A 17,956-nucleotide genomic window follows, 5' to 3' on the forward strand; every position below is an offset into this window, starting at 1 on the left:
GAGTTCCGCACAGCATTGCGGGGGCTTGCTGCATGTGCGTGATGTCACACATGCAACACGTGTGACGTCACACGTGTTGGGATGAGGCCACAAGGCCCAGGGAGCTGCCACCACCACGGGCAGGCCCAACAAGGCCCTCTGCCACCATGCCTCAGCCCAGTGTAACTGAAGGAGCGTCTCCACCCCCATTGTTCAGCTCTGAGGGCCTTCTGGCGGTTTCCTCTCTGTGAGATGTGAGGTTACAGGGAACCAAGCAGAGGGCCTTCTCGGTAGTGGTGCCTTGACATCAGATGTCAAGGAAATAAACAACTATCTGACTTTTAGAAGACATCTGAAGGCAACCTTGCTTAGGGAAATTTTCAATGTCTAATATTTTACAATGTTTTATGTGCTGTAAGCCGCCCTGACCTGGCCTGGTACCAGGCATGGAGTCCTCTGAAGACAAACAAGACACCTCACAGGTTGAGGACCTTGAGGAGCAGGCAGAGCCCCCAAATCCAATGCTGAGGGGACCCCCAAGCTGCTACCTGATGAAATACCCTGAAATTGTCAGAGGAGGAGAAGTCCCCAAGGGACCAAGCCTAAAAGTTTGGGGTCCAGGCCAAAGAATGGCGACACAGTATTGTTGACTACGACGGACACAAGAGTCTTTGTAAGGAATCTCTTCATGACCAGCAGCTGTGCTTAGGAGGTGGTTTAGGAGGCCACAGTAGATAAGACCTCTCTCTCGAGCCTTCTAGTTGTTTAGTCTCCGACTCCTTGGATGTGCTTCTAGTTCACTGTCTCAGATTGACCTTGGACTGTTCCCTGATCTTGTTTCTGGTTCACCTTTTGGACCTAAGCTGATTATCTGGGCTTGACCTCGGCTTGTTGGGACTATGCTCTCTTGGGTGTTTGGAGCTTGTGACATTCAGCTGCTTCTATCAGCTGCACCTCCATGGGCCAAAAACTAGGCCAAGTGATGCTTAACAGGCCCTACAGACCCTCCTGAGTGTTAAGACCAGCAGGTGGGGACCCTCAGAAGCTCGAAGGTGGTGGTAGCCCAGGAGAGGACATTATCTGTGGCAGTCCTTGAGTTGTAGAATTCCCTCCTCACTCCTGGCACCTTCATGTACAGCTTTTATATGCTGAAGACACACTTTCTTTGCCTTGGCCCAGGGGTAGTCAACCTTTTTACAGGGGCGTACGAAGGGGGGGCGGAGGGGGCAGGCTGCCCTGGGGACCACTTGGGGGGTGACAAGATGGCCTGCTGCCCCCCTCAGCTGTAGAGCAGCCGAGGGCGCACACACAGTTAGTATGGACGCCGCTTGCATGGCGTCCGCACGGGCTGCCACACATGCGCAGTCCGTACCGGATGTTGTGTGTGCACCGCCAGGCGGTTTGTCCCGCCCCGGGTGCCGGAAAGGGATCCTCCGCCACTGCCTTTTTATATCTACCGCCCACTAATGCATCTTTCTTGATGGTAAAATTTCCTTACCGCCCACCAGTGCTTGAGGGAAGGAGGATTCAGCTTCTGCCATAGAACCCCCAACCGCCCACCTAGAATCCTGAAACGCCCACTAGTGAACAGTAGGGACCAGGTTGACACTCCCTGCCTTGGCCTCTGAACACTCGATATATATGTATTTTAGTACCCACTCTAGTGCAAGTGAGTGAGGGACGCGGGTGGCGCTGTGGGTTAAACCACAGAGCCCAGGACTTGCCGATCAGAAGGTTGGCGGTTCGAATCCCCGTGACGGGGTGAGCTCCTGTTGCTCGGTCCCAGCTCCTGCCAACCTAGCAGTATGAAAGCACGTCAAAGTGCAAGTAGATAAATAGGTACCGCTCCGGCGGGAAGGTAAATGGCGTTTCCATGCGCTGCTCTGGTTCACCAGAAGCAGCTTAGTCATGCTGGCCACATGACCCGGAAGCTGTACGCCGGCTCCCTTGGCCAATAAAGCGAGATGAGCGCCGCAACCTCAGAGTCGGCCACGACTGAATCTAATGGTCAGGGGTCCCTTTACCTTTACCTTACTAGTGCAAGAGAAATTTGTTTTAAATCATTTTTAATACTGTATTTTATATTACCCACCCCAGGACCCTCTGGTGAAAGGCTGTGTAATAAATATAATAGTAAGAAGTTGAGACCCAAATTGGCTTGGTGGGACTGGCCTGCTACCAGGTAGGGCTTCCAAGAACTGGCACCACATTCTACTGTTTTCAATGGGACTTCCTTCTCCGTAAGCATGCAGACGTGGTCAACAATAACTTTAAAACCTTTTTTTTTTTTTTTTTAAGAGCAAGGCAACACTTCCTTTTTTTTTATTCAAAAAGGCCCTGGCGGCAGGAATATAGTGTAAAAATCATTGGAAAAACTAAAAGGCATCGATACATATTGGAATATACACTTTGTACAAAAAATTACACATCGTCAGAGATTTCTTTTTGTGTGTGTGTGTTTGTGTGTTATATGATCTGAGGTTCCAATTCAGTGAATGAGGTCTCAATAATTCATCGGTCCTGGGATCTGAACGTTGAGACCTCCGTAGTCCAACATGTACATCGGCCATTGCTGGGGGGAAAAGCAAGAGATGGGAAAACTCATTAAAATAATAATAATAATAATAATAATAATAATAATAATAATAAATGAAAAATTACAAACACAAAAGGAAATTGCAACACTGCAAATATTGGGCTGCATCAGGGCCAAACAGGATGGTTACATTTGCACATAATTGAACATTAACTCGGAAGAGCCAGTGAGCCTTGAACCTGCACGGTTCCCCTTTCCTCCTGGTATGACTGTCAGGAGGAGTTTGGAAGTTTTCACTTGCATTTCATGTTATTTTGTGATGTCCCAACCTGGACAAACTGCAATGAGTCTTTTACTATGGTTAGTGGTTAGTGGCTAACCATGGTTCATGGCAGCAAGTCAACCTTCAAACCATAGGTTATGAAGCTGGCTTGTTTTTGCTAATCGTATTTTAAGATTAACCATAGTTTACAGTTTGGATTAACACACGAAACTGTGGTTAATCAAAGCTTCCAATCTCCTTGCAACCACACTGGGAAAAGAGAGCAGGGAGGAGCTTGATCTCACAGCACTAAACCAGGGTTGAGAACCTTCATTAGCGCCAAAACCACATTCACCCTTGGCACCCTTGGCATGCCAGCTGGGGGCACAACCAAAAATTGAACATGACTTCCCACACTCTACAGACACAGCACACACATATACAGGATTAAAGTGTCCTACTATTGGTAGAAGAGAAGGAATTTCATTTCTTCTAAGCTACTGTCTGCTATTCATTAATTTTTAAGCAATTAAATTTTTTTAAAGCATTAAAAAAAAAGCACTATACCTGGTTAATTACAGTGTGCTTTTACAGTGGTGCCTCGCAAGACAAAATTAATCCGTTCCGCGAGTCTCTTCATCTTGCGGTTTTTTCGTCTTAGCGGCTTTAAGAAAAAGGAAACAAACTCGCGAGAACTTGCAAGACGTTTCGTCTTGCTAAGCAAGCCCATAGGGAAATTCGTCTTGCAGAACAACTCAAAAAACGGAAAACTCTTTCGTCTAGTGAGTCTTTCGTCTTGCAGGGCACCACTGTATTAAACATGAAGCCTTTTAACCAAATCAGCTAATGTACCATAATGAGTACATGGACTCAGCTACATTAGTAAACATAAAACATTATAAATGTGTTATAACACTGTGACACCAGATGGTGCTGTAGAGCTGAAATCGGAACTCTATGAATTTTTCCATTGTGAACTTTAAAATGGTTTTTCTTCCACAACATTTTCAGAATGTTTTTTTATAGCTGTGTAGATGCAGCCCTCGAAACAGTGAACAAACAAAGAACCCCCGAGGGATTCAAGGATCTCATAGGAAGCTAGCATTCTATAATGGGGCCTGTCTAGACTAAGGGTAGCCTCAAATTTGTTGGAGTACAACTCCCATCAGCCCCAGCCTGCTACACCAATGGGCAAAGATGTGGGAGATGCTGCCCAGTAATATCTGGAGGTTGGTTTCCCTGGGTCTAGGTGACATTTTTCTAGCCCCAAATATAAGCCATCTCAGGCCGGTTCACAAGATAGAACATGTGGAGAGGAGGGCAACCAAGATGATTAAGGGTCTGGAAACCAAGCCTGATGGGGAACAGTTGAGGAACTGGAGAAGAGAAGACTGAGAGGTGGTATGAGGGCCATCACCAAAGATCTAAAGGGCCGCCCCGTGGAAGATAGAGCAAGCTTGTTTTCTGCTGCTCTGGAGGGGAGGAGATCCAGCCTAAACATCAGGAAGAACTTTCTGATACGTACTTACGGTAATTCGTTCCGGAGGTCCGTACTTAACCTGAAACTGTTCTTAACCTGAAGCACCACTTTAGCTAATGGGGCCTCCTGCTGCTGCTGCGCCGATGGAGCATGATTTCTGTTCTTATCCTGAAGCAAAGTTCTTAACCTGAAGCACTATTTCTGGGTTAGCGGAGCCTGTAACCTGAAGCGTCTGTAACCCGAGGTACCACTGTACTAAGAACTGTTCAACAGTGGAACCGAGTCCCTCGGAAGGTGGTGGACTCTCCTTCCTTGGAAGATTTTAAGCAGAGGTTGGATGGCCATCTGTCATGGATGCTTTAGCTGAGATTCCTGCATTGCAGGAGGTTCAGCTACATGACCCCTGGGGTCTCTTTCAACTCTACAATTCTGTGATTGTAAGTTAGCAATGCCCATTATTTTCAGTGGGTCTACTCTGAGCAGCACTAGCATTTGATAAAGTCCTTACTCTGAATCCTCTTTAGGGCAACGCTGGGTCTTGAAAGCAGTGGACGCGCTGCGTGTTCAGTCATGGGAGGCCCAATCCACAGTCTGAGGTGGTGCAGTCGAGACACAGGCTGACCCACCCCACTTCAGCAAAAACAAGCCCCTTGGTGTATATTTACCACAAGTGAGATCTGGTTGGTTGATGACGTGGACTCCAGATTTGAAGAGGAGGAGGAAGATGATGATGAAGAGGAAGACACGGAATTCCCTTCCGAAATCCTCTTCCGCTTCCGTTTGGGAATGGTGCCATCGTTTTCTAGGGACATCCAAGGGGGACGTGGGTTCAAACGGGAACTGCAGCACTCTTCCTGCTTCCCGCCCCACTTTTTGTCGCAACACAATAAACACACCTTCAGTGCCCTAGTTGTGCGGAAGCCACGAGCGCTGGGAAGGATTAAAAACCAACCCACTCCCACTTCAAATCTCATCCTCCCCCTGCTAGAAATTTTAAGAGACTCGCAGGATTCTTCTGATCTTCTTACAAGCAAAGAGAGACTGTTTCGGGGTTGGGGTTTTTGTTTTTCATCTCCCCTCCTCCTCCACTTTTCAACTTACCTGGCTGTTTGGCCTCAGATCCTAGGTCTGCAAAGGGCCTGCAGTGTAAAAAAGAGAATAAAAATGAATGGATAAATTTAAAAATGCGGTATTTGCATAGTGAAAGATTGATGGCGATTCTTAAGGAAATGAAACAGACAAAGAGTTTGGAAGCCCCTGTGAAAAGTCTACAATCTTGGAACCAAAACAAAGGAGGTGCCTTTATCTGTGCAGTCAGAGGTATTTTCCACTGACTTATTCCCAGGGAAGTTATGTATAACAGAATGCGTAAGCTTCATATCCTGACAAGAACCACACTCCCGCAGGGCTCATCAGTCCGGGGTCAATAAGAGCACTCCTCCTCCCCTCCTGGTTTCCTATTCTCTCTCCCATCTCTTTCCTGCCCAGTGGGCTACTGTAAGAAACATAGAAGTGCAGAGTTGGAATTCACCCCCAAGGGTCATCTAGTCCAACCCCCTGAAATGCAGGAATCACAGCTAAATAATCCCAGACAGATCCCCTACCATTCCTCACACAGACCCTTGATCATGTTAGTCACCCTCATGTGCATACATTCCAGCTTAAATTGTGGTGCCCAGAACTGTACACAGGCCCTCAGGTGTGTTCTGAGAAAGGCAGAATAGAGCATTACTACTACTTCCCTTGATCTGGACACTATACTTCTGTTGATGCAGCCTAGAATAGCATGAGTGCTTTTTTTTTTTTGCTGCTGCTGCGTCACACTGTTGACTCATGTTAATCTTGTGGTCCACTAAGACCCCAAGATCCTTTTCGCATGTACTGAATGCTGAAGATGCACCTCTTTAACTTGGCCTTTGACCCTTGAGACAGGGGCGGAGGAAGGGGGGTGCGGTGGGGGAGGGTGGCCCCGGGTGTCACCACTGAGGGGGGTGACAAAGTGCCGGGTGGCACACACCGCGCGGCCTGCAGCGTGCCCAAGCCATGCGTCTCTCCTGGGAGTGACACGGTGGCTTGGGCGCCTGCAGGCTCCGTACTGCCCCAAACGGTCCACCCGCCGCCTCCCCCTCAGCTGTAGGGCAGCTGAGTGGGAGGAGGCAGGCAGACTCCTCGGAGGCCCCACGAAGCGTCCTGCCTCAACTGGCCCCGCCCCTGTGGGCTGCTGGCCCCACCCTTGGGCGCAGGGCACGCGTGCCGCCCCAGGTGCCAAATTGGCTGGCTCCACTGCTGCCTTAAGATATCTATTTTTAGGACCCATTCTTTCCTGGTGAGTGTAATTTGTTTTGAACTGTGGTTTAAACTGTGGTTTGGTTTTGTTTTTGCTTGCCTTTATTTATTTATTGAAAAAGTTTATACAGTGCTACCTCAGATTAAGTACTTAATTCATTCCAGAGGTCCGTACTTAACCTGAAACTGTTCTTAACCTGAAGACCACTTTAGCTAATGGGACCTCCTGCTGCTGCCGCGCCGTCGGAGCACGATTTCTATTTTCATCCTGAAGCAAAGTTCTTAACCTGAAGCACTATTTTTGGTTAGCGGAGTCTTTAACCTGAAGCGTATGTAACCTGAGGTACCATTGTATACCACTTCTCTTTAAAATAAGACGAAGATATAATAAAACAATTCAATACAAATTAGCAATTGTTATTTTGAATGGTTTTAAACTGTCTGTAATGTTTTGTGATCTGCCAGGGAATGGAGCAATCCTTCAGATATTTGGGGTCTAAGTTATTGAGAGCTTTAAACACCAATGTGAGTACTTGAACCGGGCCCAGAAATGAACTGGCAATCATATGCTATTATGTTATTAGTGAATCATAGAGTTGGAAGGGACCTTGAGGATCATCTAGTCCAACCCCCTGCAATGCAGGAATGTGCAGCTGTCCCATAAGGGAACTGAACCTGCGACCTTGGTATTATCAACACCACGCCCTAACCAACTGAGCTATCTAGCGATACTATACTTCTTCTTTTTTTTGGTTAGCCATTGTTTTTGAACTACCATATTTAGACTGTTTCTTAGCGTGAACTGCTTTGGCCCCAGATGCCGTGGAGGAAAATGCGGTGAATAAATGAATTGACTTGTGTTTGAATGTTCTGATAAATTCACTTGCAGCAATTCTGCCGCAATTAAACCAACAAAGCTGTTCTGGTTTCAGGCCAGCAGAGGCCACTGCGACATTACATATCCAACAGAAGCGCTCAGAGGTGCGAGGTGGGAACTGGGGCGCCCTTACTGGAGCTGGTTGGTAACCGCCATCCGAATACGATCTCTGGCTTTGAGGATCTTCTCCAGCCGGTGGATGTCGTAGGTGTTGGGGTTTCGGAAGGGAATGTCGTCCGGCAGGCCAGTCACTTCGATGGCGTCCGGAGTGTCCCTGATCAACTTGTATGGCACCAGGACGGGTCGGTTCAGGCCCAGAGCTTCTCCTGAAACAACAGCAGAGGATATAGTGGGATGCAAAAGGCCCAAGATGGAGAACCCTGCCGTCTCACAGCCGAAATGAAACCGGCCTGGTCCCCATCCTGTTTGCGGTTTCCAAAATCTCCCTGGAAAAAGCTGGTCCTAAACTGTAACTGCAAACTCTTGAGTAAAAGTTAAGTCGGCTACTGCCCGTTCTCTCTCATGAACTGGGCAGAAGGAGGCAGCAAACAGACTTGGAAGCAGCAGAGAGATCTGCATGGTGTACAGTGGTACCTCGGGTTACAGACGCTTCAGGTTACAGACGCCACTGACCCAGAAATAGTACCTTGGGTTAAGAACTTTGCTTCAGGATGAGAACAGAAATCGTGCAGCGGCGGTGTAGCAGCAGCGGGAGGCCCCATTAGCTAAAGTGGTACCTCAGGTTAAGAACAGTTTCAGGTTAAGAACAGACCTCCAGAACGAATTAAGTACTTAACCCGAGGTACCACTATACTATTTCTGGGTTAGCGGAGTCTGTAACCTGAAGCGTCTGTAACCCGAGGTACCACTGTACACCATGCATATCTCTCTGCTACTTCCAAGTCTGCTTGCTGCCTCCTTCTGCCCAGTTCATGAGAGAGAACAAATTAAGTTCTCAATCTGAGGTACCACTGTATTGTTTGTCTCGAGCGACAATGGAGTGTGCCACCCAGGGGTGAAGTCAACCCCCTGTAGAATCCCAGTGTCTGCTGTAGCGGCAGAGACCGCTAACTCATAACTGCTGCCTCCTGTGCTGTTTTCGCTGCGTTAGAAGCATTGGACTGACCTCCCTGGGGCGCAAGGCAACCTGGACTGCCCAGACAACAGGACCACCCCACCCCCCTCTCAACCTCACTGATGTGATCCAAAGGAAAGAAGAGCAATATGTTTGGCGCCAGCTTGGCTGCAGGAGTTTCTGGAAGGAGGCATACAAGGTTGTCTTAGAGACTTAGCCTTTTCTCTTCCCAAAGATGTCCAGCAAGGCAGCGGGCAGTATGGAGTTTTCCTCAGGGTTTACTCATGAAGCTTTCTCACAAATAACTTCAGCAATTGCTGGAGTTTAGGAGGCCAGATTACACAAGGCCTCCTTCTCGAGCCTTCCTATTGCTGGAGACACCACAGGCCTCTGCCTCTTTGCCTTGCTGAGATGCACTCTGCCCGCGTTCCCCGTGATTCCAAAATTATCTGCCTCTCCCCACAGGAACCAACCCAGACCCTGCAGTCGTCCACTGAGGCCCTCCTCCATGGGGCAAGAGGAGGACGGCCTTTTCAGTGGTGGCCCCCTGCTTATAGAATGCTTTCCCAGGGAGGTTCTCCTGGAGCCATCATTACATATCACTGGGCACTAGGCAAAAACTTTTTTTTCCTGACTGCCAGTGCCACCACGGCAGATCTAGTGTCGTTCGCAGAGCAAGGCAACCCACCGTATTTTTCGTTGAAGAGCTCCTTCACCTGCTCTCGGAGAATCACCTTCTCGCCCAAGCGGTTGGCGTCGTCCTCGTCTGCGGAGACAGGAAACAGGGAGCTGTAACCTTGGGAGCTCTTCCTCCCACCCATCCGGTTGCTGACATAACCCACTGCATGTGACAGGTAGTTTGCCTCTGCCTGGTTTATTTTAGCTCGTTACGTTAATTGCCCACCTTTCCTCCAAGGAACTCAAGGTGGCGTACACATGTCTTCCCATTTTCTCCCCAAAACAACCTTGCAAGATGGGCTAGGCTGAGGGTGACTGGCCCTCGTGACCTTCATGGCTGAGTGGGGATTCGAACTTTGGTCTCCCACGTCCTAGTCCGACACTCTAAACACTACAGTGCACTGGCTAATTGTCTAGCATGTGTGTAGAAGCTGCATCAAGGCTTTGATGTGAGGAGTGGGAGGCCTTTTGCCCTGGAATTGCGCAGTGCCAGATGTTTTGTGCAAGGCCAAAATTTGGCCCCCTCCCTGCCTTTTGCCTCCCATTCTGCTCAATTCACTACGTCATAGTTGTGAAGCCCCAGGCTCGGATGAAGGGTAGCATATAAATTTAACATACAAACAAATTAAAAATTTGCAAGCCAATTTAAAGGTGTGGGTCATCTAATGTCAGGCCATTTGGTGCTTGAGCAGTAAAATAATAATAATAATAATAATAATAATAATAATAATAATACCCCGCCCATCTGGCTGGGTTTCCCCAGCCACTCTGGGCGGCTTCCAACCGAATATTAAAAACAATACAGCATCAGACATTAAAAACTTCCCTAAACAGCGCTGCCTTCAAAATTGTTTATTTCCTTGACATCTGATGGGAGGGCGTTCCACAGGGCAGGTGCCGCTACCGAGAAGGCCCTCTGCCTGGTTCCCTGTAACTTGGCTTCTCACAGCGAGGGAACCGCCAGAAGGCCCTCGGCGCTGGATCTCAGTGTCCGGGCTGAATGATGGGGGTGGAGACGCTTCTTCAGGTATACTGGGCCAAGGCCGTTTAGGACTTTAAAGGTCAGCACCAACACTTTGAATTGTGCTCAGAAACGTAATGGGAGCCAATGTAGGTCTTTCAGGACCGGTGTTATATGGTCTCGGTGGCCGCTCCTAGTCACCAGTCTAGCTGCCGCATTCTGGATTAATTTCAGTTTCCAAGTCACCTTCAAAGGTAGCCCCACGTAGAGTGCATTGCAGTAGTCCAAGTGGGAGATAACTAGAGCATGCACCACTCTGGCAAGACAGTCTGCGGGCAGGTAGGGTCTCAGCCTGCGTACCAGATGGAGCCGATAAACAGCTGCCCTGGACACAGAATTAACCTGTGCCTCCATGGACAGCTGTGAGTCCAAAATGACTCCCAGGCTGTGCATCTGCTCCTTCAGGGGCACAGTTATCCCATTCAGGACCAGGGAGTCCTCCACACCAGCCCGCCCCCTGTCCCCCAAAAATAGTACTTCTGTCTTGTCAGGATTCAACCTCAATCAGTTAGCTGCCATCCATCCTCCAACTGCCTCCAGACACTCACACAGGACCTTCACTGCCTTCACCGGTTCTGATTTAAAGGAGAGGTAGAGCTGGGTATTAGTAGGGCAGATACAGATCTGGTCCTCTGGGTAGGAGGTTCCACCCCCCCCCCTTTATGACAACCATATCTGGTGCCTTTCAGACGTTTTGGACTACAACTCCCATCAGCCCCAGCCAGCACAGCTTTGCCGGGAGTCATGGGAGTTGTAGTCCAAAGCACCCAGAAGGGCACCAGATTGGGGGGAGGAGACGATCTATGGCCTGTTGCCACCGGATTTAGAAGGATCCGGAGGAAAGGGGCTTGGCCTCCCCTTCACTCTTTGAGCTTCACGCCACTTATGCTCAGTTTGGCAGACGTGGGTGTGTTGATGGTAGCAGACAAAGAAAGGAAACTCTGGACTGAAACACACGGTTGGTTTTTTTTGCTCGGTTTGAAACAGCACCAAGCAAAGGAAGCTCCTCACACTGAGCAGCCCTTAACTGCTGTTGGACTACAATTCCCATAATGCCTGACTGCTGGCAATGCTTGGTGGGAGTTGTAGTACAGCGCCACATAGAGGGCTGCACACCTGCCTCAGGCAGTGAATATTGGGTGTAACGCAAGGACAGAGGAGTCTGGACCGTTTCTTTCTGAAACCTTGGCTTTTGGCACAGCTGATCAAGCCCCTCGTGACGGCAGAGGCAGGCCTCAAAAAGACACCTATGCAGGCTGCAGAAGACTTTCCCCAGCTATGGTGCGTCCCCAGCTGCGCACCACCAATGGGGGAAATGGCGGGGCCACCGGTGTGCTTCAGGAGTCGCCGGTGTGCTTCAGAAGGTGCCATTGCGCACCAGGGACTGACTGCTCCCGTTCCATCATTGAGACTCATAGTGGTGGGCAAGGTCACAAAAATCCCATCATCCTGGAAGCACCCTAGGGTGCCAATGCAGCCGTTGTCACCGGTTGTGTTGCTCTTGAGGACACAAGAACTGCCAGTGGGCAGGATGTGAGTATGATCGCCCTCTCCCGCTTGTCAGGCCCAGCTGCTTCAACACAACTTGAGTCCAAAGTACCTAAAGGACCATCTGATTCCTTATGCTCTGCGTCAGTCACTGAAATCCTTTGATGGCCACTCCCTGAGGTTCCTCACACCCCTGGGGTTTGGTCAGTCTTTACTAGAGGCCTCCAAGCCTTTAATGCGGCAGTCTGTGCCCTGTGGAACTCCCTGCCACTAGAGGCTCGGCGGGAATTATCCCTGCCTTCCTTCAGGTGTCTCCTATAAACTGTTACTCAGTGCTTTGCAAGGTGACTTTCTGTTTTATGCCAGCCGGAATTTACTGCTCTTTTTATTTATCTCACTGTAATTCTGTATGCTGTATTTTTTTATGGAAGTGCTGTCTATAAATAGTTTTTAAAAGTAAACAAACCTCCTTATTCTGCCCCAAAGACCTACTCCGATGCCATTGCTGACAATTGCACTTAATGAGAGATATAAAACGCAGAGAGGTTGTATTGCACCCTTTATGAAATTCATGGCTACTGTAGAACACCTCTGTCAGCTCCTTCAACCTAGGAGTAAGGTCCTCTCTAGCTAACCAAAGAACATAAGGAGAACTCAGCAGGATCAGACCAGATCCCCCAATGGAATAGCTATGAACAGGTCATGAGAGCCATAGACTTATCTTGCAGTGGCTGCTCTTCAAGGGCACGCTGCCACTAACCCTGATGGCTATTTGTCATTGATAATCTTATCCTTCTGCCTAATCTCCTTTTGAAAGCTGTCCAAGGATGAGGTCCTCAATGCATCTTGTGGCAGCGAGTTCCACAGTTCAGCTGTGAAATGAAGCACTTCCCTTTTTCTGTCCTGAATCTCCCACCTCTCACCTCTCCTGACCACAGAGAGGGCCTTCTCTGTGGCAGCCCCTAAGTTGTGAAACTTCCCTCCCCACATGGTATTTTTGCAATACAGCTTTTAGAGAATGCTGAAGACACACCTGGCGTTTTATACTTGAGGTGTACATTTTTAGGACCCATCTTATTTGTGAATTTTAAGTTGTTTGAAAAAGTCTCCAAAATTGTGTTTTAATTGTTCTAAGCTGCTGTGGGATCTTTGGCTGAAGTCCAGGTATAATAATAATAATAATAATAATAATAATAATAATAATAATAATCATCTTGTCTATTTTTCCACTGTACAAAGTGGGTGCAACTCCTAAGATTGCTTATTCTCACTTTAAGTGGGGGTAAGAGTCAACCTATATATCTGCAATCTGATCTCTTGTGCCTGGTTAAATTTTATTTTAAATATTCAAAGCAGCCTCTGGGAGGGAAGCAATGAAGCTGAACCAGGGCCACATTCACACCATACATTTAAAGCACGAAGATATGCCACTTTAAACAGCCGTAGATTCTCCCCCCCCCCCCAAAAAAAAAGAATCCTGGGAGCTGTAGCTTCCTAAGGGTGCTGAGAGTTGCTTGGAAGCGACCCCTCTTCCCTTCACAGAGCTACAGTTCCCAGTGTGGTTTTAACAGTCGATCCCTCTTCCCATGCAATTCTGGGAACTGTAGTTCTGCGAGGGGGACAGGGGTCTCCTAACAGCTCTCAGCCACCCTCAACAAACTACAATTCCCAGAATGCTTTGGTGGAAGCCACGGCTGTTTAACGTGGAACCATGTTGCTTTAAACATAGGGCATAAATGTGGCCAGGTCAGGGGCAAAGCTCAGGGCAGGGTGCAGCCTTCCTGGCCAAGTTGCCATCTCGCTTCATCCCATCGCCACCTGTTCTCTACAGAATCAAAGAACTGTAGAGTTGGAAGGGACCACAAGTGTCATCTAGTCCTACCCCCTGCAATGCAGAAATGTCCCCCCCCCATAGATCCCTGAAATTGTGATGGTTGGCAGCCTCTTTGGCTAGTTGTGGGGCACCCCCCACAGGCTCAGCAGCTCCACAGCACACCTAAAATGCCAACTACAGTCCCTGGACATACAGTAGTACCTCGGGTTAAGAACTTAATTCGTTCTGCAGGTCCATTCTTAACCTGAAACTGTTCTTAACCTGAAGCACCACTTTAGCTAATGGGGCCTCTTGCTGCCGCCGCACCGCTGGAGCACGATTTCTGTTCTCATCCTGAAGCAAAGTTCTTAACCTGAAGCACTATTTCTGGGTTAGCGGAGTCTGTAACCTGAAGCGTATGTAACCTGAAGCGTCTGTAACCTGAGGTACCACTGTACAGTGGTACCTCAGGTTAAGTACTTAATTCGTTCTGGAGGTCTGTTCTTAACCTGAAACTGTTCTCAACCAGAGGTACCACTTTAGCTAATGGGGCCTTCCGCTGCCGCCGCACGATTTCTGTTCTCATCTGAAGCAAAGTTCTTAACCCGAGGTACTATTTCTGGGTTAGCGGTGTCTGTAACCTGAAGCGTCTGTAACTCAAGGTACCACTGTATTTAAAACCCACCAGGGCCCTTCCACAGCCGCTCGCTTTAATCGCATGTTCCCTTAGCCAAGTGTTTCTTGTCTGCTACCATCCATGACGCACCCACGAAGCAACGTACCGTGCAAAGCAGCGTAAGCTTTTTCCAGTGTGGAAATCCGTCTAGGTGCTAAGGAAAGAGAGAAGGGGGAGCGAGAATGAGCGGAGGTCAGTTTTCGCACGAGAACCGAGGCTGCGGCTGATCCACACACGAATCTCGCCCCGATCTCCCGAAAGCTCTGTGCCAAAGTTAAGCTACACATCGGGAGGCAAGCTGCCTTGGGCGCATTGCACCAGAGGCATCATCGCTCATGGCTGTGGCATTTGTTCTACTGCTCCCCTGTGGTCAAGTGGTTTTTCCTGCGGACCAGGGACGAGGGCCGTAGCATATGAGTTGGACGCGGAAGATTGTGGGGTCAGTCTCCAGTATCTCCACCTAAGGCAGGGAGAGGCTCACCCCCCACCCAGCATCTCTTAGCAAGATTGGGGGGGGGGCTCTCGCTTGAAACTCTGGAGTCGTGGTAGGCAATATTGACCAAAATGGCCTAGTGGTCTGAATTGGAATCAGGTAGCTCGCTTCCTCTGCTCCTTTTAATATGTTGGGTGGCGCTGTAGTCTAAACCACTGAGCCTCTTGGGCTTGCCGATCGGAAGGTTGGCGGTTCGAATCCCCGCAACGGAGTGAGCTCCCATTGCTCTGTCCCAGCTCCTGCCAACCTAGCAGTTCGAAAGCACACCAGTGCAAGTAGATAAATAGGTACCGCTGTGGCAGGAAGGGAAACGGCGTTTCCGTGTACTCTGGTTTCCGTCACAGTGTTCCGTTGTGCCAGAAGCAGTTTAGTCATGCTGGCCACATGACTCGGAAAGCTGTCTGTGGACAAACGCCGGCTCCCTCGGCCTGAGAGCGCAACCCCATATTCACCCTTGACTGGACTTCACCGTCCAGGGGTCCTTTACCTTCTACCTACTTAAAAAACCGCTAATTCTATTGTGTGTGTGCATGCCCTTTAAGTTGCACAATGTGTTTTATCTACCATACGCTCCGGTGTACAAGGCGACTTTTTATCCCTGGAAAAATCACCCCAAAAGTCGGGGGTCGTCTTATATGCTGGGTATACGTGTTGGGAAGGAGGAGAGGGAGCCGGTGAGCAGAGGTGCCCCGTCTGCCATTGCTCCTCCTCCCTCCCCACAGAAGGGGACGCAGAAAGTCCTTCCGAGTGCGGCGCTCAGCCGCCCGTCCACCAAACGCCTTGCCTCGGGCGGCTGCTGCTGCTGTGATAGCAGAGGCAGCGGAGGGGTGCGCGCTCAGCCCCTGGTGGCGCTCAAACTCTCTAAAATTGAACAGCAAAAGTTGGGGCTTGTCTTAGACGCCCAGTCGCCTAATACGCCAGAATCTACGGTATTAAATTTGAATACTGCCCTTCATCCAAAGATCACAGGGCAGTTCGTAACATAAAACAATGGCATGCGCCGCTTTGTTCTGGCCGTAGGAAAAGTTAGCCTTGTGGGGTGGCAGTAAGTGTGCCAGACTAGGACCAGGGATGCCTGATCTCAGGGTGCCAACTTGGAACAAAATATGGGGAGGGGGCAGGTAAGCCCCCCTCACTTAATCGATCACAAGACGCGGCACACACGCACCATTTGAATGGCAGTGCGCATCAACTTTGCGGGGCTTGGCCCCCTCAAATATTTTATTGGGGTGTGTGTGTGAAGGGACCTCAGCCCTTAGGAGATGACTCCTATGCCTGGTCTCAAATCCCCACTCAGTGATGAGGCTCATTGGGTGTCCTTGGGCTACTCACTGCCTCTCAGCCTATGCCTACCCCACAGGGTTGTTGTGTGAGGATAAAACCGGGAGCGGAAGAACCTTGTACGCCATCGTGAGCTCCTTGGAAGGAAGGTGGATTAGAAATGTAATACATGAATAACAATAAATTGCAAAAGTAATATGGGATTTCAATGTATAATCAATCTTGTTTGGATATCTTTTTGAGCATATGGACTCTTTGTATGAATATGTAAATATTTAAATATTATTCTTATTATCTGACGTTTCTTTGCTATTAAACTTTTTTTTTTTAAAAAAAGAGAAATACATTTTTAAAAATCGTTGCTTTCTTGCCGTAAGCTGAAAGTTTAAAAGGTACTCTGCTTTCAGGTGGGCAAAGCGTTCCCTCCCTCCTCATTGCATTCCCAAGCATGATTGCTCCCTGCCCCTGGGCAATTCACGAGACTTGGAAGAAACTCTTCTTGATAAATTGGCAAACAGGTCACTAATAATAATAATAATGATAAGTCGCCTTCTACCCAGCAATTTCCTTTCCCCCTCCTTTTTCGGAATAAGCATAATACATGCAACATATGGACCCTAATTACCCTTTTTTTCCTTTTCAAACATATTTGTTCTCCATCTCGCCTGCTTTCGAAAGCCCCATTTCCCCAAACATGTCGTTTTTCAGACCGAAAAATTTTGGGTTACACCATATCCTCTTCACCAAAAGTCATAGAGAGCTTTCCGCCTTAATACGATTTCTGCTTCTGATGGACTGAGTTCTCAAAATGTGAGCTCTCCATCGGAAGAAGCAATGATCTGCCACCCCCACCCCCAAGTCTCTTGTTCCCTCACTTGCAAAATGGACTTAACATTGAACTCGGAGGTTTCTGAAGTATGAGAGAAGAGGTTATAAAGCACATTCACCATTTAAAATGTTATGGAAGGCCTCTTATATACCACACTGTTGCTCCATCTAGCTTAGTTTTGTCTGGACCAGGGATAGGGAATTTGTGAACCTCCGGCAGTTGTTGGATGACAATTCCCACCACCTCTAACCATTAGTCATGCTGGCTAGGGCTGGTGCGAGTTGAAATCCAATAACATCTGGCAGACATGGAGTTAGGGAAGGGTAATTTACACTGACTAGCTCTCCAGGCCTTTAGACGGTTGTCTGTTCTAGCTCCAGACAGAGATGCCACAGGCCGAACCTGAGACGGTCTGCATAAAAAGCACACACTTTTTGTGTGTTTGTGTGTGTTCAATTCATAAATGCTCAGCTGTTTATCAATGAGACGTTTTCTGTTGCTCAAGCTTCTGCTGCTTTGCTTGGTCTGTTTATGGGTCATTGCAGTGACTTCTATTGCAATGCAATGTTTCTCATTTTATGCAGTGCCTTTGGCTCTTAAGAGATCTTTTCGTAATAAGCCGCTAATGAAAGCCGTTATGAACAAATTGGAAACTTAGCATCCAAAGAAGGCCAACTAGGCTGTTCGAAAACCAAGCTACGACTGCAGTTTATATTAGTTACACAGAACTAGCATTCTGTATAACTAATATGAACTACAGTCATACCTTGGTTTTCGAACAGCCTAGTTCTCGAATGTTTTGGCTCCCGAACGCCGCAAAACCGGAAGTGATTGTTCATGTTTGCGAACGACCTTTGGAACCTGAACGTCAGGCACAAGTTCCGCGGCTTCTGATTGGCTGCAGGAGCTTCCTGCAGCCAAGCAGAGGCCGCACTTTGGTTTCCAAATGCTTTGGAAGTCAAACGGACTTCTGGAACGGATTCTGTTTGACCTCCAACGTACGACTGTATTATAAACAGACCAAATATAAAATGGCTGGACTCCCATCAAACAAAATGAAATATGGCCAGACACATTTTGGCCCTGTGGTCATCCTCAGTTTGGCATGTATATATAGAATATGAATTTACAGGGTAACATACAATTTAAAACAAGCAATGGAATACACGGACACACACATGA

General features: G+C 48.4%; 1 protein-coding gene across 7 annotated transcripts in view; it reads right to left on the minus strand.

Annotated features, from left to right (window-relative positions):
* Positions 1 to 2,256: 2,256 nt before the first annotated feature.
* The window catches only part of GTF2IRD1 (GTF2I repeat domain containing 1), a 95,126-nt gene continuing 79,426 nt past the window's right edge, over positions 2,257 to 17,956 (minus strand). For 6 of the 7 annotated variants that reach the window (XM_080982873.1, XM_080982871.1, XM_080982872.1 and 3 more), the window contains exons 22-27: positions 14,278 to 14,325; positions 9,184 to 9,261; positions 7,554 to 7,746; positions 5,359 to 5,396; positions 4,923 to 5,059; positions 2,257 to 2,551 (exon numbers count right to left, since the gene is read on the minus strand). In XM_080982873.1, the coding sequence (XP_080838999.1) occupies positions 2,483 to 2,551; positions 4,923 to 5,059; positions 5,359 to 5,396; positions 7,554 to 7,746; positions 9,184 to 9,261; positions 14,278 to 14,325 (563 nt within the window). In that variant the 3' untranslated portion in view covers positions 2,257 to 2,482. The remainder of the gene's footprint in view (positions 2,552 to 4,922; positions 5,060 to 5,358; positions 5,397 to 7,553; positions 7,747 to 9,183; positions 9,262 to 14,277; positions 14,326 to 17,956) is intronic. The other variant, XM_080982870.1, reaches the window with a different exon arrangement.

Source organism: Podarcis pityusensis (assembly GCF_964106645.2).
Source record: "Podarcis pityusensis genome assembly, chromosome: 15".
Taxonomy (NCBI): domain Eukaryota; kingdom Metazoa; phylum Chordata; class Lepidosauria; order Squamata; family Lacertidae; genus Podarcis; species Podarcis pityusensis.